Source organism: Encephalitozoon romaleae, chromosome VIII (assembly GCF_000280035.1).
Source record: "Encephalitozoon romaleae SJ-2008 chromosome VIII, complete sequence".
NCBI lineage: Eukaryota > Fungi > Microsporidia > Unikaryonidae > Encephalitozoon > Encephalitozoon romaleae.
In genome coordinates this window covers 147,472-167,029 of record NC_024903.1, presented here as the reverse complement: position 1 = coordinate 167,029, position 19,558 = coordinate 147,472, and the positions used below count along the sequence as shown (strand labels likewise).

Genomic DNA, 19,558 nt, shown 5'->3' with positions numbered 1-19,558 from the left:
TATAGATATGTGTCCATTTATTGATTTTTGTCTAGCTGGGGTTGTCTATTTATTCACGGTATCCACACACGAGATGAAGCGGAACAGGGAACCAAATGCCCATTTAAAGAATCCTTTTCTTTGTTTCATCTCTACTTGGCCAAAAAGGGCTTTATTAGGCACTGCGCCGAACTCGTCATACATTCTTTTCAGCTCTATCCATTGAAGGTTTACATCATAGTCCAGAACTTGCAAGATCTGCCTTTCTGCAACATTTATCTGATCGACTCCGTGATGGCATACCTCAATCCATGAGAAGTTGGTGTATGAAAGATCCATGTATATTTTCGATGATATTATTGTACATCCTATAAATAAAAGATATTCGTTGCCAAGGATTTTCTCTAGTTCTTTCTTCCTCCTGTTGGACATAAACTTATCTACGTCCGACAGAGATCCCTTCTCTATTTTTTCGATGTAACTTGGAAAATATCTTTTTGTCTTATCAAAAAGGATTTTTGCAGTCAGAATCGTGTATAAGCTAGTGCGGCTTCTTTTCAAGCTTTTGCATATCCTATGTCTTGTATACCCATCATTTATGCTTGTCCCGAGAAATTCCCTGAACCTTGATAGTGTTACATCATTTATCAGACCATACTCTCCGCTTCCGGTGCTCATGAACTTCAATCTACATAGACTGCCTTATCACTTGTTTTAAAGGAGACCTCTCTCCTATTTGTGCCTCAGGTCAGGAACTACAGTTTCAAAGTCCCACCAATTATCTTACCTAACTCAGCCCTGACATCTATTATAAAACATAAGCCCGGAACTATATTTATTACTAAACATCCAAGATCAGCCAAAGAGTCTTGTTTCTAGTTAGTGTCTATGTCTTTTTTGCCTCTTCTTCATCTTTCTTCTTTTTAGTGACTTGTTCACAGGATGCTTTCCTTTATTTTTCTTTCTAGTTTCCCTATTGCTTAGCATAGGCGCAATGAAGCTTTCTGGCTCAAGATCGTCGGAGTCCATTTCAGACATCTTGGACTTCCTTTTCAGCCTCATTTCATTGTGTCTTTTCATCATCTTTTCAGCCTTTCTTCGTGCATCCTTCTCCCCCTGCTCAATCTCCTTTTGAGATCTCATTAGCTCTCCGTCATATTCTTCCTCAACCTTCTTGAACTCCAATGTCTTTAAAAACTTCGAAGCTGCCTTCACGAACAGCTTTTCTCGTAGTATGGCATCATCAACGTCTTCTAGATCAATTTTTTCCATTTAAGGGTGCCACAAAAATACTGTTAACAGAAGAATGTAGTAAATCATACTATTTTCTTACAACCTAAAGGATTCCGATCTTTCATAATAAACTCTTCCATGCTGTTCGATATCCTTAATGAAGTCTTCGGAGAGAACTCCTTCAATAACCATTGCATAAAGTCCTTTCTTAAACTCCCCTATTCTTTGCCACTTTCCGATCCAGCTGTTGGACGGCTGCAAAAGAGCCACGACTCCTTTGAAATTGCTTGAAGTGCACTCGTTAACATTTGCAATATTCCCCTTCATGCCCAGCATCGGGCAATTCTCACATCCGTCCTTCCTAAACCCATTCAATGTCTTTATTTGAGAGCATCCTAAGCATGCACGAAGTTTCCCACTCAGAGTTCCTCGGAACTTGCCTTCCATCCACCCCTATACAGAACTGACATTTATCTTTATTGGTAAAGTCTAAGAACAACTCCTATTCTCCACCCAACAAAACCGTGTTAAAGTTTTTCAGCGTCAACCCCTATGGATATAGAGAAGAGGATTTCCTCAGTAGCTGCAACAGCCAGAAGATGGTTAGAAGACTTCAGATATATAGCGTCCATAGCTCTGAATTTTCTAGAATGTTTTTTCTATGCCCTTGCTGGAATTATTTGCTTAACATACTCTGAAGACCCTCTGAAAAATATATATTGTAAGTACGTTTCATGCATTCTAATTGCACTGGGTATAATAGATGGGCTTCAGAAGGTTCCCACCACATACCTAGTGAAGAATAGTAAGGCTAAGGAAGGGACCTACAAAGAAAAAACAATCAGATATCTGAAGGGATTGCGTAAATTCTTTATCAAAAACAAATTGAGTGCAGTTATAGATTTTTTTGGGGCTTTATTGATGATTTTTGCAATATCTGTGATGATTATTTCAATGTGTAAGGTTGGAGGACGTGTTATCAATAGTATAAATGCTACTCCCAATGAAAATGGAGGCCGTGGCCTTGTTACGAGTGTGGTGTTTAGTTCTTCGGGGCTCTATAGTCTCCTATCTCTCTTGTATTCTCTCTACAATCTTGTAATGCAAGGATACCAGTATATATCTGGCTTCAGAGCCCGTGGTGTGTATTCGAACACTGCAGGGATTGTCATCAGATTTGAAAATGATGAGGAAGAGCATCATGGAGTGGACAAGGAGCCGTTTTCTAGTATGCCTATGATTACACTTACAGAAGTAATTTTTATGTTAATCTTTATTATTTGGGGAACTCTGAAAGGAGGATTTGGTTATGTGAAGCAAGCATTTGCACTTAGCTTTATTGTACAAAAGATAGTTACTGCTACACTACAGTATATGGCTCCCTTTTTCCGGCATTCTGGGAGCAAAAACGTAATATTGTTGCCTATTATTTTTATATCTCTCCTATCTCTTTGTGCATATGTCAATGGACTTGGAGCGAATATAAAAGGATTCCAGAATTTACAAAATGGACAACTCGTGGGCAGAGGTTAAGTTGTTTTGTTTGGCTTATGAGAATAATATGTCTGGCAAGCCTGAAGTTTGGGGCAGCGAATATACTTTATTATCATATAATAGGTCTAGGATATTAGATATTTTTTGTTTTGAAATTTTTCATACCCCTTGAAAAGAATGGAGTCGGATGAAGCAAGCGCCGGGAGTATCTTAGCTGAGCATCAGCTTAAGTACTGCTCACAGGTGTTGACCAGGATTAAGCGGAACTCGAATGCACCTCCATTTCTAGAGCCTGTGGATCCTGTGAAGCTAGGGATTCCTGATTATCCAGAAAAAATAAAGAATCCCATGGACTTATCCACTATTAGAAAGAAATTAGATGCTAAGGAATACTCAGGACCTGAGGGTTTTGATGACGATATGAAATTGATGTTTAATAATTGCTATACATACAACCCACCCGGAACAATAGTTCATGATATGGGGAAGGCCCTTGAGAGTGCATACAATGATATGATGGCGGGAATGCCCCAAGAGGTTTCCAAGAAAAGGAAGAAGAGTGAAATACCTGTGACCGGAAGATCCAAACAAGTGAAAAGAAATGCAAAACCTGTCGAGGGCATGAAGGCAGAAGATTATGAATTTTGCTCTGAAGTTCTTAGTGATTTGGTGAAACCGAAGCACAAATCTTATAATTGGCCATTTCTGGAACCTGTTGATGGGGATCTTGTTCCTGGGTATTATTCTGTGATTAAAGAGCCTATGGATATTCAAACGATGAAAAACAAGCTTGATCAAAGGAAATATCATAGCGTTGAGGAGTTTGGAAGAGATCTTGAGCTTATTGTGGAGAATTGCAAGAAGTTCAATGCACCGGGAACGGAGGTGTACGCCTGCGGCCAGGAGTTTGAAAAGGCTGTGAAGGCACATATGGAAAAGACATCTCCGGTTGATATCAAGAACAAGATATCTGAGCTGAAGAGAAAAGTTATGTCTTATACTCGGGAGATTAGAATGCTAGAATCAAAGCTTGTGGAACAGACTGGAGAAGCACCTTCATCCCGAGCTTACTCATTGAGCGAAAGGGTTAGCATAGGGAATGCCATACTGAATATGACTAAGGAACAAACAGAAAACGTTGCAAAGATTGTTCTGAAGAACGGGGCTGGAGAGTTTGTAGAGAATGATGAGATCGAGGTGGACATGAGGACGATTCCAGATCATGTTGTAGAGGAAATAGATATGTACATCAAGAGCATTAATATTGGAGGGGATGTGCAGGATGAGTGATCTTCTGTGGAGTTTAGATGCAGGTGATATAAATTAATAAAGTCTTTTGTCTCTTCTGATGGTTTCAGAAAGCCTTTTCTACCTAGAAAGAAGATGTGGGCAATCCATGGGAATTTAGACAAAAAACAAAGACCCCTTGTAACCTAACACTGAGATGAAGAATGTGTGCCGCTTCTTCATTGAGGGAAAGTGTAAATTTGGCTCGAAGTGTAAGTATGATCATGTCCGGTACACTTCTTTGGTGGATCCTCCTCAATGGATTTATTCTTCATACAGAGGACTTGATGTAATGGAGATTTCACCGGAGGAGGTGCGATTTGCATTGATGTGTGGGGATATGAAGGAGGTTCTTGATAATTTCTGGATAAGGAATTATGTAGCTCTATGTGCAGAGATGGACCTCCTTGAAAGTGATGCCAGAATTGCGTCAGTGTCGAATAGATATGTGGACCCCAGGGAGAATCCCGATGTATTTATGGCGCCATTTGATGTAGACAGGGTATTGAGCACTATAAAGCAGATGAGAGAGCAAGGAGCACGGACTTTGCAGAAAGGGCATGGAGATGGCCAGAGAGGGGATGGAAACTGGGCTGGCGGATTTTCTGGACCTCCACATCAGTATCCTGTGAACAATAGGGGAGGGTATAAAGACAAAGGTAATAATTGGAATCGGCAAGAGACCAATCCCGGAAATTCTTGGAGTCAAGGAAATAATAAGTCCGCTGGGACTGGGTATGGGGGGCATAAGAACGGATACAATGAAAAAGAGCCTCGAGGGTTTTCGAAAGAATCACCTTATTCAAAAGGAAAAGACAATGAGTATATACAAAGAAATACCTGGGGATATTCAAGGAGCACAGGAAGGAAGTATTCCAAACCTGATGGAGAGTTTGATATCCAGGATGTTCCCTCCTCGTTTTCAGGGTCTTACGGTGGCGTGGCGCCAAAGGGAACAGGCGGAACATGGATGCACAATGGTGAAACATTGGGCGATAGACAAGGCATAGGTAGAGGCTCAGGAGATGAAGAGTTTATTGAGGAGGACTTTGAATATGGAAAGGTTCCTTACAGTTATAGAAAGCCTAGCAAGTAGTGTTATAAGACCATTAAAGTTATTGTGCGTTTGCCAAAAAGTTGTAGCCAAGGAAAATTTTGCTAATGCCTCGCTGGTGGACAAGATGGTTATTTCGTTACCAAATGCATTAACCCTAAGGAACCTAGAATGAGCCATTTAAAGAAGATATATATGCTAAAGCGTGAAAGAGAAGAGGCCATATTTAGCTCCCCGAAGACACCGTCAAAGAAGATTCCATATAAAGATATATTTATATCATCAGTGCCTTTTGCAGCAGATACTCGAGATTCCTCTCTAATCAATGAGGGCTCTACCCTTGATGATGTATTTACATGCACAGACAATGTGGCATCTGGGCCAGATAAGGAGAGCATGTGCAACTTTGTCTGTAAGACTGGGGAGGGGGCGTTTTATGAGGTGTTTGTGAACAGAAAAGATGGCAGGAGAGAGGCAGGTCATATACTAGAGGAGCCTGTGATGCTCTACAAGAGTAGAAAGCTTTGTGTCTATGACGCTGATTATACGGTTGTCAAAAAAAGTAAGAAGAGGATTTCTGGGGAGCTTGACAGGAAAAGCAGGATGAGGGAAATAGAGATGCTTAAAAGAGTCGGTTCCGACCATGTGGTTAGATATTATGACTTTTGGGAAAGCCGAGGATATTTGTTCATAGAGTTAGAATATTGCAATATCGGAACACTAAGAGATTACATCCATGAAGTATACTTTCTCAGGAAGTCTAAGTTTTCGCCTGAGATAACAAGAAAGATGATGTATGAGCTAGCAAAGGGGTTAGAGGCAATCCACTCATGCAACATTGTTCACCTCGATCTAAAGCCAGAGAATATCCTTATGAAAAGTATTGTTTCCAAGGAGAAATGCTCTGGCAGGTGTCAATGCATGTTTCCAACAGACCCTGGGTCATTTGTATTCAAGATTTCTGACTTCAACATAAGTAGATATGAAGGAGAGGATATAGATGAGGATGGGGACAAGCGGTATATGGCGCCAGAAGTGCTGAGGGATGTGTGCACAAAGGCTAGTGACATATACAGCCTTGGATTGATCTATTTGGAAATTATTGCAGAGATCATTCTTCCAAAGAGTGGGGATAATTGGGTGAGGCTGAGAAGAAATGACTTTAGAGGAGTCAAGCTTGATCGAGTATGTAAGTTAATGCTTGACATGAATTACAAGAAAAGGCTCAATGCCAAGGAGATTATTGATATATTTACCTAGGCCCTGGCTTGATGCTCTGTTAATAAATACTTTTTCGCTTAGTTTTCTAGGAGTAGATACCCTCTACCTATTGATGTTCACGCCATTAAACCAAAAGAAGCTTGTGAATGTCAGCATTGTTGCTCTTAAGAAGTTTGGAAGGCGTTACGAACTGGGTGTTTATCCCAACAAGCTTTATGAGTATAGAAACGGAATGGCAACGCCTCTGAACGAGATTCTTCTTACAGACACTATCTATAGGAGCGTGTCCAAAGGAGAGATAGCTGGGCAGGATGATTTGGACTTATTCTGCAAGTCTCATGAAGAGATAGTCCGGGAGATACTGAACAATGGGTATGAGCAGAAGAACGAGGCAACCAGAATTTACGAGCAGGAGAAGACAGAGAGAGAGATCATTGAGTTCTTAAGAAACAAAGTGACAAAGGGAGGAAGGCATCTGAACGAAGCTTCCTTGAAAGAAGCAATAGGTAAGGTGCACAACATATACATAGGTAACAGTAAGAAGCAATCCCAAGAGATACTGGGCAAACTGGAAAAAATGGGCTTTGATAGGGTTGGGATAAAAGTCAGTGTCGATATGAATGACAAAGTCATGGAGTTTGCTAAGAAGAACGGAGAGGTCTATGACGGATATGTAATTATAAGAAGCGAGTGTTTTCCGAAATTCAAGGAGGTGTGCGAGGGGGAGCGAGTAAAGTACCTAATCCTGAGAAGAGAAGAGCCGGAGGATGAGGAGATATGCTAGCTGTATTTTATTGAGCCAAGGGAGGAACCCATCAAATTTGAAACATATGGAAGATAGTTCTGTGTGTCATGATGTAGACCAAAAGCGTTTTCATAACATTCTCCAAAGATCTCTAACACAGTTCAAGCTTAAAAAGCCGATGATTACGAACTACATGATCTACCACCTGGACTATCTTGTAACTAACTTCTGCTATTTCAAAGACATTGCTCTTGTGAGTGAATGCCTGTGCACAGACAACAGCCGATTCAACTTTGCATTCTATCAAAAGATGAATGTTTTTATACGGATTATCGGGTTTGATAGCAGTGGTTTTCCCGGAGATGAATGCAACATAGATAGACTTGTTGATAACCTTTCAATCAAAGGCAGCATGGATAGTCCCTCTGCACGCGCAATGGAATATATATATCCTATGACAAAAGAAGAATGGATAAGAAGAAGCAAGGATGCTTTATTTGGACTGATTTCTGAATGTTCAAACACTTCAGATACAGAGGATGAAGACGACAAAGCAAAGGCAAAAGAGGCCTTTAGGAATTTTGAAATCAATGAATACTTTGGAAATGGGGAGGAGGACTTGGAATATCTGGTGTTCAATCCCACATCAAAGGTTCTGAAGTACTTTTTTGAAGTCCTGGCATTCCACTTCAGAATTCATCCTCACTATATGACTGAAGCTCTTAATGGAGACTTCATCACATCTTTTCTTAACATGCTTGATTTTGAACCGGCATTGAATCTCTTCAGCATTCTTCTTGGGTTAAAAGGCCTTAACATGCAAAAGTTAGCCATGCTGCTAAAGGATGCACATCCTGTGTCCGCTCTCATTGAGAGGAAGTATTACGTGGCACTAAAGATGCTGCTTCTTGCTGATTGGATAGACGATGATAGTGGGTCGATGTCCAGTGATGAAGAGGATTTCTTCCATGACGAAATAATGTCTGCAGGAGAAAAGCTTATCTCCATATTCCTTAAGGAAGAATCCTACTTTGAATATAAGCAAATATATGACATAATCGAGATCCTGAACTGTTCTCGCAGATGCCCTAGACTGAAGATTCCAGAGTTCAAGAGGATAGATTCCAAGCTAATTCTTTACATAAGGCTAATGGTAGGGCAGCTTGACCTTCTTATGGATGAGATATTTCAAAGCAAGGCCTACATCACATTTATAGATCTATTTTTTGGAAATCCAGATAACCTAGCTCTTCTGGTTCCCCTTACAATATTCCTTTCGTCAGCGATCAAGGATCAGTCCAAATTTTCTATGCTTATAGACATTGGTTTTCTGGATAGATTCCATGACACCTGTATTAAGTTCATTTCTGTTGATAATGGGCCAAGACCTGCCATAGAATCCATATTCTCTTGTCTTGTGTATATATATCCGTTGATTACCTTTTATCTTTCTAAGATAGATAAAAGGCTTCTTGACAAAGACAAGTGGGTCTATCTATCTTCTATGATGGATCCTTATAGTAGAATGGAGAAGTTAAATTATTCTAATGATGAAGCCATAGAAATGTTTCTTGGTGGATGTCCCAGTGAGAGCTTTGCCAGATACATATGCCACCTTGCGGTCAATGAAATGCCCCTGCCCTCCATATTTCTTGAGAGGAAGTAATTGGTTTTTGAAACACCTGGACTCACTAAATGTTCTTATTAAATAAATCTAACTCAAGTAACTCGATAATCTCTCCAATCATATTCTCATCCATCAATCTGGATAGGCATTCAATCACATCTCTGACACGAAGTGAGTGAGCTGCCGCAGATAGATCGGAATAATGGCATGCATCCTCTTTCTTTCCATGGTCTAAGTAAAATCTTTCTATTTCGTTTAGTACAAGTGTGTTCTGTCCATTCTTTAAATGCTTTTCAAGGTCTGATACTGTTTCTAATCTATATATTCTCTTCAAACCTTCCAATCCATCTGAAAAATTCCCAGATCTCAAACTTTCAAATATGTTCTCCAGATCAGCATATCTCTCTGTTGCGTCGTAGATGTTGTTTTTCTTGAAAAATACCCTCTCTTCTCTACTAGCTCTAAGTCTTCCTAACAAGCAGTCCCTTCTGCACCAATGCCCTTTTTCGTTTCTAGAGGAAACGCTTTTCACAACATTCTCGTACTCATTTCTCCCTAGTGTTTTCTTTGCTATATGCATTATCTTGATCTCAACATATTTGCATCCCAGGTTTTCGATTTTCTCAAAAACCCTCTGCTTTTTCTCAAGACAGTTTATTGCCGTGACAAAGATGTCTTCGTTCAGGTACCTTACATAATCTAGCATGTATATAGATTTGGTACGTACAGAAATCAAGGCATCTAGATACATCTTAGTATTACTGGAATCTTCAATGGTCTTCATTATCTCGACAGCCCTGTCCAATTTCCCAGAGTATATATATGCCATTGATAGGAGAAGAGGCTCGTCACAGTGTGCATCAAGAGATTCAAGAAAATCGAAATTCCTCAATACAAGTGAATGTGCCAATATCCTTATTAATGTGGATCTTCTGTAGTCTCCATCCTTCCAACATTCTTTTGCAATCGTAAAGGATGATCTAAAGTCTCCAAGAGCCAAAAGGCTCAAGTAAAGAAATCTTTTGGCTTTGATGCTCTGTGGAAAACTCTCCATTAGACGCCTCAGGAAGGTTGCCGACTCCTCATATCTTTTTTGTAGATAGAGTATCTGTCCTTTGTAAGGATAGATGTTTATACCAGATTCGTATGTCAAAGGTGTAGAATCGATTATCTGGAGTGCTTCTTCGTAAAGGAGAGAATCTATCTTCCCAGCCACATTCTTCTCTATTTCTTCCATATGGGCCTTGTCCTTCGGATAACATAATGGCTGATTGGCACGACAGAGCCTAGATACTCAAAAAAGTTTATTTCAAAGAAACTACTAGTTCTTGCTCAGAGAATCAAACACCTCCTTGACTTCATCAAGAGTGAATGTCTTAAATACATTCTTTGTCTTATAATACACCCCAATATCGATATCTTCTGGATGTACTTCCTTTCCTGCAAATTCTCTCATTGAAGACACACAATTGACCATGTTGTCATCAAGGCTTTCTAGTCGTCTCTTAATGAACTTCTTTGCCTCACTGTATCCTATTCCCGAAGTGCATACATCTGCCGTTTGATAAGACCCACTTGGATCCACTTGATATAGCCTTGGAACTCCCTTTACAGGCCCTGCAAATATCATGAGTGTCCCAAATGGTCTGTATCCACTCTTCTGCGTATACTCTTGCACAACCGAAGAAAAATGTGCAGTAAATACATCTACATCTGGATACCTCCCATACACATCATAGTATTCTTCTGCTATCTGGCATCCTATATTTACCTGTATCCGGCAGTCAGGCTGTAGTCCAGAATAGGTACACCCTATTGTGTCACAAATCTTGAACACTTTCTTCACTTCTTCCTTTATAACAAGCGGAGGCACATCCCTAAAGGACATCAGAACAACACCATCAGCTGCACTTGCCCCAATAGATAAACTACCATTGGCTGCAGCTCTGAGGGCATTGTCACACTGCCCTAGGTTTCCTTCGCTGGAAAACAGAGTCACAGGCTTCTCACGACCGAAATCCATGGGCTTCCTCCAACCATTTTGTTTATCATTCTTAAGGGAAGAGAAAGAAAGAGCACACAAAAGATCATTGTTTTAATTATTGGCAGCTTGTTCAAGATTTCTCTTGAAGTTGTCAATACTCCCCTTCTCCCTGATCACAGAAAAGGATCCACCTCGTAGAATGATTCTTCCGTTCTCCCTTAGGTTGTTAAACTCATCATTCAGCATGTTAGTAAACCCAAATTTCGAGCTGACTTGAATCTCCTGATGCCCAGGGAATTTATTCTTTGCTCTTCTCAATGCCTCGACAGCAACATCCTTGAAGGATTCCTTTGTTCTTATGCTAAGAATAGGCTGGTTGAACACAACCCTTGCTGCTCTTCCATAAGGCTTCCCAAAAGATCCTCTCATTCCTGTTTGAAGTCTATCGGCTCCTGCACAACTCAACATTTTGTTGATTCTAAGAACATGAAATGGATACACACGCACCCTTAGATGGAAATTGTCCTTTCCAGCATGTTTCACCATGTACTTGTTGGCACATATACGGGCTGCCTCCAATGCCTCAGCAGATAAGTTCTCCCTTTCATTGGAGATGCAATTGACTAGTAATGGAAACTCAAGAACCCCTGCCTTACGCCTTCCAAGATCAAAAATCTGTATCTTCGAATCAGGAACTCCTCTGTTGAACCTTGACTTGGGATACGCCTTCTTCGACAGATATCTGTAACATCTTCCAGGCCTTCTTCCCATTTCGAGGGTTAAAATTTTGCTAACTTAAAATCAGACCATACCGATGAATTGGACGTCTCACCCCTATCCGTCCATCTCTTCTGCCTTTATCTTTTTTATTATCTTGAGTATTCTGTACTGAAAAACATCACAGAATACTCCAAGAGCTGTTTCCGAGGCAAACCCGTACCCTGATGAAAGAAGAACCTCACTTATTATCTTTTTAACCATATACTTGATGATAGGCCCTTGCCCTTCTTCTCCTTCCCAGACATGTGAACTTGTTGCGAAGCCTGTGTCCATACTAACAGGAATTACTTCTATCTCAAACGTACTTACGACCTCTTTCATCTTAAAAGCACAATCCCTATGGTATTTGGAGTGGTTGAACTTGAGACAATTATCCCAAATCAAGTCAAGGTCACCCTTGAATTCCTCAAAGGACTTATACTTTCCTATCTTTTTTTGGACAATACTTAGATCCATCGGTCTTTTTATTATTTCATAATAGTTGGGTGCATCCTTTTTCAAAACTCTGCTTAGAAATATTTTCGATTGCTCAAACGCCTTAATTGCCGTAAGAATCCTTGTGAGCCTTTCCGGGAGAAAGAATATACGATCCAAAAACCGTCTTTTCTCTTCACTACTTGATATCAACCCGAGAATAAATAAGTTACACCCTCTTTTCCCAACCATCACAGGCTCTCAAGAGGGTATGGACTATTTTGTCCTTTTCTTCTATACCCCAGATGTTCTACCGCTTAAAGGATGGTGAAAGAATCTACACATTAGATGAAGAGGGAACCTTCAGTGCACATCCTGCAAAGTTCACAATAGAAGACAAATTCTCAAAAGAAAGAATAACTATCAAAAAAAGATTCAACATCCCTCCATTCAATGGCTTGTGAGCCAAGAACAGACAAGACAGAAACAAAGAATTAAAGAAGATTCAATTTAATTGTCTCCATTTTCCAATTATCCGTAAAGATTGGAGGTGTTGGAGCCCCCGACCTCGTTTTCTTCTTCCTTGTTGCTAGAAGGAGATCCCTTCATAGAATTCCCTTTATTGCCCCCTTTGCCACTTTCTTCAGATGACTTCAGGGAAGGAGGTTTTGATGCTGGATCTCCGCCAACTTTAGTGGAGCTTCCACCCTTGTTACCTCCAAACCATCCTTTCTTGCTAGCTACTGCCAGAAGTAAAGTGACAACAAGAACAACTACAACGATTGTTATTATGGTGTTCCTCTTGGTCCTGTTGTTTCCATTAGAATCTCCAGAAGTGTTATTTTCGTTTACTGATTCAGCCATCTTGTTGTACGAGCTTGAGGCTTCTTTTATATTTATGCTGTAACATGTGTAACCAATCGAGAGCCTTTCTAACTCAGATATGTTTCATATCATAAATGGCGTCATTGGCCCTCCTCATAACGTTTCATCCTTCATCACCATTTCCAAAACTTTCAAAATCATCCTTTGACAATCATTTCAGGCTCCTTCTCTTCTTGGCCTCCAGACGTAAATCTTAAGTAGTCGATCTTACCTTTCAAATAAATCAGTTTCGAAAAGTCAACGGCTCTTTCCTTCAGCCTTTCAATGAAAAGACTAACATCCCTTATGCTTGTCACAATCTCTCTCATCGTTTCTAATGCCTCGCTTCGTACCGGTTGATCAACAAACTCGAGGAGCATCTCCCCCAAAACCTCCTTGTCATCATATGACAGCGTCTTTAGCAGCATCCCCCTGTCCTTTCTTACCAAAAACTCATTGATATATGATAGATCTCTTTTTCGTATGGCCTGCTTCAACACATCGTTTCTCTTGCCTTCCCCAAGGGTATCCTGGATCGTGGATGCCCCAACGTTTTTCCTGTAGTGAGGATTCGTTCTAATCTGTTTGGAATTATCTTCATTCTCGTCATTCATCGAAAGTATTCTTTTTTTAACACTTTTGCAGGCTTCTCCGTCCTTCAATTTCTCACTGATATCGCTCTCTGTAAAACTCTCCAATTTCTTTTCCTCGGGGCCTTCAAACTCAGACATTCACGGTTAAGATTTTTATTGAAAATATTCATTCTAAAAACTCGTCAACATCTAATGATGTCCAGCTTAATCCTTCGAGTCAGAAAGTCTCTTATACTTTTCTTTTCCACTCTTAGAACATCCAACTCAAGTAAATCGTAGTAGTTTTCCTTACTTCCCAATGATGGGGTCGTCCTTCCAAAATCCCCATTCACAAACTCCTTTATGTAAGTTCCTGCACTGGCCTCAAGTTTAATTCGACAATAGATCCACCCGTCTACATCTTTCCTTTCACATTCAAGAATGCAAGTCTTCTTTTCCCTGGCTAGATTGGCCCTTCTATGTAGAACTCTCAATGGAGTTCTTTGGTCGATCACACAACCCTTCTGTATGTCAAGCTCCTTTCTGAGCATAGAAAGGCAGAATATGTCTTGTTTGACAGACTCTCTCCCTGGAATATCGTGCCTTTGCATTCTTTCTTCACCACACACAGATCCCTTATCTCAAGACCGTCATAAAGAGCTAATTTCAGTGCTTCAAAACTAAGGTTTCTTCGAGGATTCTTCACAATAAGCAGGAGGGGCCTTCCTTCCACCATTCGGACATCAAAATCCTCCCTCCCAACAGGAGTAAAGACAACATCGTCCGACAAAAAGAATTCCTTAACCTGAACTCCGAAGTCTGATACGCTTCTGCTACACTTAAGATGGCCATCCACAATCAGTGGTGACTGTGTCATGTTTCTGTCCATCTTTATATACTCCTCATAAATATACATTGGACTATTTTGTACAACTATTTTAACATCATCATCAACCTTTACCATTATTTCCGTATGTGGAGTGTTCCAATCTCCTTGCGGAAGCTTACTCTTCAGTATTGCCTTGTCTATCCTTCCTTTGCTTCCGTCATTCACAGAATAAATCTTGTTCTCATACATCTCATCCGGTTGGCTTTTAATTATGCTTTCCACTACATAAAGGATCTGTTCCTCATTCATACAAGTAAATGTATAGGAATAACGAAGCTGTAATTGCTCTATTTATTTTAGCATGTTTTCCCATTCATGGAAAAACAATTCAACCATGTGGAAAGGTACGGATACATAATATCTGAAATCAATGGAAAGAGAGAAGAGATGCTGAAAGAGGAGGACTACAACGCTCTCAAAAGATGCGAGAGTTTGGAAGAAGTGGCAATAAAGCTTTCGAAGACGTATCGCGGGCTTTCGGAGGGTATCGCCTATACAAAGCCAGAATTGAAGAAGAAGTTGCTGGAATCCTTGAAAGCAGATTTTGACTATTATCATGATGCTGAGGACAAAGGCATAAGAACAATTCTGGACTATTACATGGACTTTCACAAGATTCAGAACTTCTTTTATCTTCTTCAATGTAAGCTTCAGGACCCAAATCTCGAGAAGAGCTTTGAGAAGATAGAAATAGGAGACTTCAGTGCATTGAGAACAATTAAGTTTTCAAACGACATGGATGATGTTCAGAGATATTGCATGGAGAACAGCTTTCTTAAGAAGTTTGAGAAGAGGGTCAGGTTCAAGAAAGAGTTTTCTGCAAACAACTTCCAGGTCCTACAGACATTGTTTTTTAAGTTCCACATTGAAGAGACGTATAGAAATCTTAACGATGATATGGAATACATGAAGGAGATACTAAGGCTTGAAGGAGACAGACAGATAATAGAGATCACTGTGAATACGCTTAACTCCAAAGATTTAGTAGGGAAAAAGAGAATGAGCTTATTTCCTGATGTTCATTCGATGAGCCTAAATGCAAGGGAACTCCTCTCTCATGTGGAGAACCTAGAAGATATGAAGTCCATATTAAGTGAGGCATACAACTTTGATACAGACATCTCCAACGTGCTTATAAAGGCCGAGCTTCAAAAGTATCAGGAATCGTTCAGCATGTATGGTGATTTGAGCTGTGTGTATTCATATTTCAAGATGAAAGAGCAGGAAATAAAGAACATTCTGTGGGTTGCAGAATGTATTGTCCAGAATAGACGTGATGCTATGGATCACTTATTTGTGGTTCGATGATTTTTTATCCAGCTTTCTGCCCTTGAAGGAATGAACCATCTAAAGCTTCTAACTGTGATTAGTAACAATGCAGTCGGGCGCTCTGATATAAACCAAGAGACATCTAATTTATTGAAGGGAATTGTGAAGGAGATAAAGGCATGTCAGTCGTCAAGAAGGGGATCTGATCTTGTGTTTGCTCTCCCGGAGCCTACAATGATCCTCCCGAGGCAGCACTTAAAGGAACACACCGAGACAAGATGGGAAAGATTTGCAAGATCCAAAGGAATAAAAAAGAAAAAGAAGAGCCAGATTGTGTATGATAAGGAGATAGGAGATTATGTCCCTAGATATGGGCCTCACAGCAAGAAAAACCGAATTCTAAAGGCAGCTGTTAAGGAGGGAGAAGTAACGCTATCTGCGCTCAGAAGACAGAAAAAGAACAATATTGAGAAAAATGAAGCGAACAGGCTTGCTAACATTTCGAGGAAAAAAGGAAGTAATTAACCAAAAATACATTTATAATGAAGCTTAGGCATGAATTCCGAATAAATCCTGATCAATTGACAACAGTTGTCTTCCATCTCAGATAAGGGGCCAGTGTTCCCACAAACCCATCACGAAATATCTTTTTTAGCCTAAACATTCTTATTTCATCCGTTATCCTTCCTTGGAACCTTATAAGCTCCCTTGTTGTTTTGCCTGTGAGTATGAGAAATGTCAACCAACATGCAAATGCACTTGACATGATGAACAAATACCTGTGAAAAGACATCATATATGCAAATCTGGTTGAGCCTCTAAGAATTGCAGCAAGTGAATGGAATCCCATGAAGGACACTGCAAGGTATAGATCCTTAATGTTGCTTGATGCAACACATCTTCCTATTATTGGGCAGTGGTGGTCTCTTTTGTAATAGCACTTATTGCATATTTCACAATGAACTGTTTTCGTCCCCACTATCCTGTTGCATTTCTTGCATATTCCCTTTACATTTGCATTCCCAAAGTCAAGAAGCTGCCCAGGAGACTTTACTAGACATAACACGTAATAGTAGAAGGAAGTTATAAGTAGGTAAAGGCGGATAGAGACTCCTGAAACAATGATTGCTTCATAGAACCCCAAGAGGTATAGAATGATAACGAATGCTACAATGAGAATCTCTGTATATCCCACAAGCTTGTTCATCATTCTCCAAGCTTCCATAACAATTGTTTCAATCTATCTTTTAAATCTTTTTCTCCTTTTTCCAACCATATCAATCAGCTAGGGCTTTGCCTAGAACTCATATGATAGGTCAGAATCCCATGGCTTGAGAGAGACAAACGATGTTAGATACTTAAAAATATTTACTATAGAGAAGGCTTCATATAGGAATCCCAACCATCTTTCTGAAAGCCATAGTTGTTTTGTTTATTTTACATATTTCATTTTCTCCAGCTCCACCTACATTGCAATGGCCAGGATCTTCCCCAAACATCAGCAAGCTGTCATCACAAGGTACAAAAGGGGTTTCTTCTATTGCTCCTTGTTCATACTCTTGGGAATTGTCCAGATAATTGACAAAATTGGGACTACCAATATCGCTGAATGTAGGATTCCTTCCCTGATGGAAATTCTCATCATGCTCTCTATTTCCATAAGGTTTATGTTGTCTTGCCTTTCCATTCCTAAGAAGTTTGCCCATTCTCTTCTTCCTAAACATCCTTCCTTCTCGGTAGTCTTTGCCTTCATCATTATTACAACTTTCTTCATCTCTCTCTCCCATGTGCTTCATCTCTTCATCGCGTCTGTATCGTCTTCTTCTTCCCCCGAAAGATCCTATCCCGCTCTTGAATGGGCCATGTCCTCCTATTCCACTATCATAGTCGAATTCATGGAATGCTCCACCGCTTCTCCCATGATAATCAGAAGAAGAATTCTCATCACCATCATATCCAGAGCTTTCTTGGTCATGGCTCTTTTCAAAGTCTCTTTCATCCTCATATAACGACGGGTAGTATTCATCTGAGTGTGCCCTCCTACGATTCTGATTAATCCATGCCTTCACTTTTCTTTTCTGAGTTATCGGAACCCAGCTGAATATCTGGAGACTGTCATTCTGGTCATCCTTACAAGACTCCCCAACTACCCTGTCGGCATCATCAACCCCAAGACACGAATCACCAATAACAATCTTCAAAACATTACCGGGCATCAGAACAAACCTTGTTCTTTGGTTCCACTTTCCATGCTCAGGATAGAAATACCATCTCTTATTAGTATGTGCAGAAAAGTTAAAGTCCGCAACCTTATTACCCATTCCAGGGATTGGATAAAGCAGCACATTGCTAGACTGATCTTTCCTCATCTTTACCATTTGGAACTTGAGTGGCTTCTCACTGTACTTTGCTACTACTATATCCACTCCATTATGTGTTAAAAACCTTTGCCTTCCCTCTGAGAATATGTATCCAACCTCTTTCCAACTCTTTGCACATATCAATACAAAATAGATCAGGAGCATGACTTTTTTGTTGTAACTGCCACAATCTTTATATCTAGATCTGTCCACTTCTGAAACACCTATTAATTCTAAATCCACTTATGTTTGGTTTCTTTTTATTTTGCTGCATCATATGTGTTCGAAACAAAAGCGTCTTCTAGTCCAATGGAACCTGAAACATATCTTGAAATGTTCTCTGAGGAGAAATAACAGAACGTATGTACCTCCAAAAGAAGTTCTTGAACTTCAACATAACAGGGCTTCTGGGGTCAGGAAGTTATGGGGATGTAGTTTCAGCTACTGACAACATAACTGGCATGAGAGTGGCAATGAAGTTTATCAGAAAGGATGTAGATCGATGGAAACACAGCCTTGAGTTAAAGATCCAGCGTCTTCTGAATCATAGGAGTGTATGCAAACTTTATGGACATGTTAATACATCGAGGAATCTAGTACTAGTTCTAGAGCTGGCAAGGGGAATTGATCTTCATAAGTATATCAGAAGAAATGGGAGACTTGAGGAGGGCTATGCCCGAACCTTATTTGTTCAGATGCTACATGGAGTAGATTATCTACACACACATTCTATTGTCCACCGGGATCTAAAGTTAGAAAACATTATTGTTGATGGAGAGACTGTTAAGATATGTGACTTTGGCCTTTCCACATTCTATGATAGGTCTTCTGTACTCAGGGACTATTGTGGAACCCCTCAGTGTGCACCTCCAGAAATCATGAGGGGGATTCCATATGTTGGACCAGAGATTGATATCTGGTGTTTAGGAATAATCCTCTATGCAATGGTCCACGGGAGGCTGCCATTTGAGGAAGAGGAGATAGGTCTCTCTAGCAGACATGCAATTATATCGAGAATGAGTGTTGATGAGTCTCTATCGAATGAGCTAAAGGACCTGATAAGAAGGATCATTGAGCCTGATAAGTCCATAAGAATAGAGATGGACGATTTAATGAGGCATCCTTGGGTAAACGTCACAAGGGAAGACTATAGAAAAAGCATAGTATTCATTGATGACAACGTCGTTGAGAGCTTAGTTGGAATGGGATTCAAAAAAGAAGATGTTCTTAGGAACATTCCTAACAAGAACTCCAAGGAATATTCGGCCTACTGCCTAGTCAGTAAAGACCCATTATCATTGTCAAGACATCAGGTGGTGCCTGGGAATATTCGGCAGTGCCATCCCTATAACATTGTCGACCTCAACTTCTTGATCGATGAAGAGACAATTTCGAATCACCAAAGGAGGATGTGGAAGCATGAGATACTTCGTAGAATGAGTCCTGTGAGAAATGGATGTCTTCTATCCTTACTGTGGGGCAAAAGAAAGATGTATCTTGTGAAAAGAGATATAAATCTAAACCTGAAGATGTCCAAGTCTCTTATTGAGCACTCTTTGGCTACATTTCCAAAGATAACATTTAGAAAGAAGTCTAGATATGTTGTCCACCACACTAGTGGCTTGGTGGTAAGCATCGAACTTACTGAGAAGTTTCCATTCACTGTATGCACATTTATACTCACAGGAGGAAACAAGATAGAGTTTGTTAACTTTGTGGTGGATTTTATTAGATTTTCTAACCAAGAGAACAAAGAAGCATGTATCTGGGCGTAAGCTTCTCAGAA

General features: G+C 40.1%; 22 protein-coding genes across 22 annotated transcripts; 9 read left to right on the top strand and 13 right to left on the bottom strand.

The window, feature by feature from the left end:
* Positions 1 to 45: 45 nt before the first annotated feature.
* EROM_081680 (hypothetical protein) lies at positions 46 to 657 on the bottom strand (the record flags this gene model as incomplete). The annotated part of the gene is made up of 1 exon (XM_009266806.1): positions 46 to 657. One exon carries the CDS (start codon positions 655 to 657, stop codon positions 46 to 48), a length of 612 nt encoding a protein of 203 aa, XP_009265081.1.
* A 201-nt stretch (positions 658 to 858) lies between these two features.
* On the bottom strand, positions 859 to 1,251 carry EROM_081670 (hypothetical protein; the record flags this gene model as incomplete). Its single annotated transcript, XM_009266805.1, has 1 exon — positions 859 to 1,251. The coding sequence occupies one exon, from the start codon at positions 1,249 to 1,251 to the stop codon at positions 859 to 861; it is 393 nt and encodes a 130-aa protein (XP_009265080.1).
* A 57-nt stretch (positions 1,252 to 1,308) lies between these two features.
* Positions 1,309 to 1,659, bottom strand: EROM_081660 (transcription elongation factor Spt4; the record flags this gene model as incomplete). The annotated part of the gene is made up of 1 exon (XM_009266804.1): positions 1,309 to 1,659. One exon carries the CDS (start codon positions 1,657 to 1,659, stop codon positions 1,309 to 1,311), a length of 351 nt encoding a protein of 116 aa, XP_009265079.1.
* A 105-nt stretch (positions 1,660 to 1,764) lies between these two features.
* On the top strand, positions 1,765 to 2,745 carry EROM_081650 (hypothetical protein; the record flags this gene model as incomplete). The annotated part of the gene is made up of 1 exon (XM_009266803.1): positions 1,765 to 2,745. One exon carries the CDS (start codon positions 1,765 to 1,767, stop codon positions 2,743 to 2,745), a length of 981 nt encoding a protein of 326 aa, XP_009265078.1.
* A 138-nt stretch (positions 2,746 to 2,883) lies between these two features.
* Positions 2,884 to 3,996, top strand: EROM_081640 (putative bromodomain-containing transcription factor; the record flags this gene model as incomplete). The annotated part of the gene is made up of 1 exon (XM_009266802.1): positions 2,884 to 3,996. The coding sequence occupies one exon, from the start codon at positions 2,884 to 2,886 to the stop codon at positions 3,994 to 3,996; it is 1,113 nt and encodes a 370-aa protein (XP_009265077.1).
* A 154-nt stretch (positions 3,997 to 4,150) lies between these two features.
* On the top strand, positions 4,151 to 5,089 carry EROM_081630 (hypothetical protein; the record flags this gene model as incomplete). The annotated part of the gene is made up of 1 exon (XM_009266801.1): positions 4,151 to 5,089. The coding sequence occupies one exon, from the start codon at positions 4,151 to 4,153 to the stop codon at positions 5,087 to 5,089; it is 939 nt and encodes a 312-aa protein (XP_009265076.1).
* A 129-nt stretch (positions 5,090 to 5,218) lies between these two features.
* Positions 5,219 to 6,307, top strand: EROM_081620 (Ser/Thr protein kinase; the record flags this gene model as incomplete). The annotated part of the gene is made up of 1 exon (XM_009266800.1): positions 5,219 to 6,307. One exon carries the CDS (start codon positions 5,219 to 5,221, stop codon positions 6,305 to 6,307), a length of 1,089 nt encoding a protein of 362 aa, XP_009265075.1.
* A 73-nt stretch (positions 6,308 to 6,380) lies between these two features.
* EROM_081610 (putative exosome subunit) lies at positions 6,381 to 7,052 on the top strand (the record flags this gene model as incomplete). Its single annotated transcript, XM_009266799.1, has 1 exon — positions 6,381 to 7,052. One exon carries the CDS (start codon positions 6,381 to 6,383, stop codon positions 7,050 to 7,052), a length of 672 nt encoding a protein of 223 aa, XP_009265074.1.
* A 46-nt stretch (positions 7,053 to 7,098) lies between these two features.
* On the top strand, positions 7,099 to 8,679 carry EROM_081600 (hypothetical protein; the record flags this gene model as incomplete). The annotated part of the gene is made up of 1 exon (XM_009266798.1): positions 7,099 to 8,679. The coding sequence occupies one exon, from the start codon at positions 7,099 to 7,101 to the stop codon at positions 8,677 to 8,679; it is 1,581 nt and encodes a 526-aa protein (XP_009265073.1).
* A 25-nt stretch (positions 8,680 to 8,704) lies between these two features.
* Positions 8,705 to 9,877, bottom strand: EROM_081590 (hypothetical protein; the record flags this gene model as incomplete). Its single annotated transcript, XM_009266797.1, has 1 exon — positions 8,705 to 9,877. The coding sequence occupies one exon, from the start codon at positions 9,875 to 9,877 to the stop codon at positions 8,705 to 8,707; it is 1,173 nt and encodes a 390-aa protein (XP_009265072.1).
* An 84-nt stretch (positions 9,878 to 9,961) lies between these two features.
* EROM_081580 (proteasome subunit alpha type-2-A) lies at positions 9,962 to 10,663 on the bottom strand (the record flags this gene model as incomplete). The annotated part of the gene is made up of 1 exon (XM_009266796.1): positions 9,962 to 10,663. The coding sequence occupies one exon, from the start codon at positions 10,661 to 10,663 to the stop codon at positions 9,962 to 9,964; it is 702 nt and encodes a 233-aa protein (XP_009265071.1).
* A 72-nt stretch (positions 10,664 to 10,735) lies between these two features.
* EROM_081570 (60S ribosomal protein L10) lies at positions 10,736 to 11,395 on the bottom strand (the record flags this gene model as incomplete). The annotated part of the gene is made up of 1 exon (XM_009266795.1): positions 10,736 to 11,395. The coding sequence occupies one exon, from the start codon at positions 11,393 to 11,395 to the stop codon at positions 10,736 to 10,738; it is 660 nt and encodes a 219-aa protein (XP_009265070.1).
* A 63-nt stretch (positions 11,396 to 11,458) lies between these two features.
* EROM_081560 (transcriptional activator Spt7) lies at positions 11,459 to 12,070 on the bottom strand (the record flags this gene model as incomplete). Its single annotated transcript, XM_009266794.1, has 1 exon — positions 11,459 to 12,070. The coding sequence occupies one exon, from the start codon at positions 12,068 to 12,070 to the stop codon at positions 11,459 to 11,461; it is 612 nt and encodes a 203-aa protein (XP_009265069.1).
* Positions 12,071 to 12,349: 279 nt separating this feature from the next.
* EROM_081550 (hypothetical protein) lies at positions 12,350 to 12,682 on the bottom strand (the record flags this gene model as incomplete). The annotated part of the gene is made up of 1 exon (XM_009266793.1): positions 12,350 to 12,682. One exon carries the CDS (start codon positions 12,680 to 12,682, stop codon positions 12,350 to 12,352), a length of 333 nt encoding a protein of 110 aa, XP_009265068.1.
* A 158-nt stretch (positions 12,683 to 12,840) lies between these two features.
* Positions 12,841 to 13,413, bottom strand: EROM_081540 (hypothetical protein; the record flags this gene model as incomplete). The annotated part of the gene is made up of 1 exon (XM_009266792.1): positions 12,841 to 13,413. One exon carries the CDS (start codon positions 13,411 to 13,413, stop codon positions 12,841 to 12,843), a length of 573 nt encoding a protein of 190 aa, XP_009265067.1.
* A 44-nt stretch (positions 13,414 to 13,457) lies between these two features.
* Positions 13,458 to 13,865, bottom strand: EROM_081530 (putative pseudouridylate synthase; the record flags this gene model as incomplete). The annotated part of the gene is made up of 1 exon (XM_009266791.1): positions 13,458 to 13,865. The coding sequence occupies one exon, from the start codon at positions 13,863 to 13,865 to the stop codon at positions 13,458 to 13,460; it is 408 nt and encodes a 135-aa protein (XP_009265066.1).
* EROM_081520 (putative pseudouridylate synthase) lies at positions 13,766 to 14,392 on the bottom strand (the record flags this gene model as incomplete). Its single annotated transcript, XM_009266790.1, has 1 exon — positions 13,766 to 14,392. One exon carries the CDS (start codon positions 14,390 to 14,392, stop codon positions 13,766 to 13,768), a length of 627 nt encoding a protein of 208 aa, XP_009265065.1.
* Positions 14,393 to 14,458: 66 nt separating this feature from the next.
* On the top strand, positions 14,459 to 15,451 carry EROM_081510 (vacuolar-type H+-ATPase subunit C; the record flags this gene model as incomplete). The annotated part of the gene is made up of 1 exon (XM_009266789.1): positions 14,459 to 15,451. The coding sequence occupies one exon, from the start codon at positions 14,459 to 14,461 to the stop codon at positions 15,449 to 15,451; it is 993 nt and encodes a 330-aa protein (XP_009265064.1).
* A 30-nt stretch (positions 15,452 to 15,481) lies between these two features.
* On the top strand, positions 15,482 to 15,937 carry EROM_081500 (hypothetical protein; the record flags this gene model as incomplete). Its single annotated transcript, XM_009266788.1, has 1 exon — positions 15,482 to 15,937. The coding sequence occupies one exon, from the start codon at positions 15,482 to 15,484 to the stop codon at positions 15,935 to 15,937; it is 456 nt and encodes a 151-aa protein (XP_009265063.1).
* Positions 15,938 to 15,989: 52 nt separating this feature from the next.
* Positions 15,990 to 16,637, bottom strand: EROM_081490 (DHHC-type zinc finger domain-containing protein; the record flags this gene model as incomplete). The annotated part of the gene is made up of 1 exon (XM_009266787.1): positions 15,990 to 16,637. One exon carries the CDS (start codon positions 16,635 to 16,637, stop codon positions 15,990 to 15,992), a length of 648 nt encoding a protein of 215 aa, XP_009265062.1.
* A 160-nt stretch (positions 16,638 to 16,797) lies between these two features.
* On the bottom strand, positions 16,798 to 17,937 carry EROM_081480 (hypothetical protein; the record flags this gene model as incomplete). The annotated part of the gene is made up of 1 exon (XM_009266786.1): positions 16,798 to 17,937. The coding sequence occupies one exon, from the start codon at positions 17,935 to 17,937 to the stop codon at positions 16,798 to 16,800; it is 1,140 nt and encodes a 379-aa protein (XP_009265061.1).
* Positions 17,938 to 18,134: 197 nt separating this feature from the next.
* EROM_081470 (serine/threonine protein kinase) lies at positions 18,135 to 19,547 on the top strand (the record flags this gene model as incomplete). The annotated part of the gene is made up of 1 exon (XM_009266785.1): positions 18,135 to 19,547. The coding sequence occupies one exon, from the start codon at positions 18,135 to 18,137 to the stop codon at positions 19,545 to 19,547; it is 1,413 nt and encodes a 470-aa protein (XP_009265060.1).
* Positions 19,548 to 19,558: the final 11 nt, after the last annotated feature.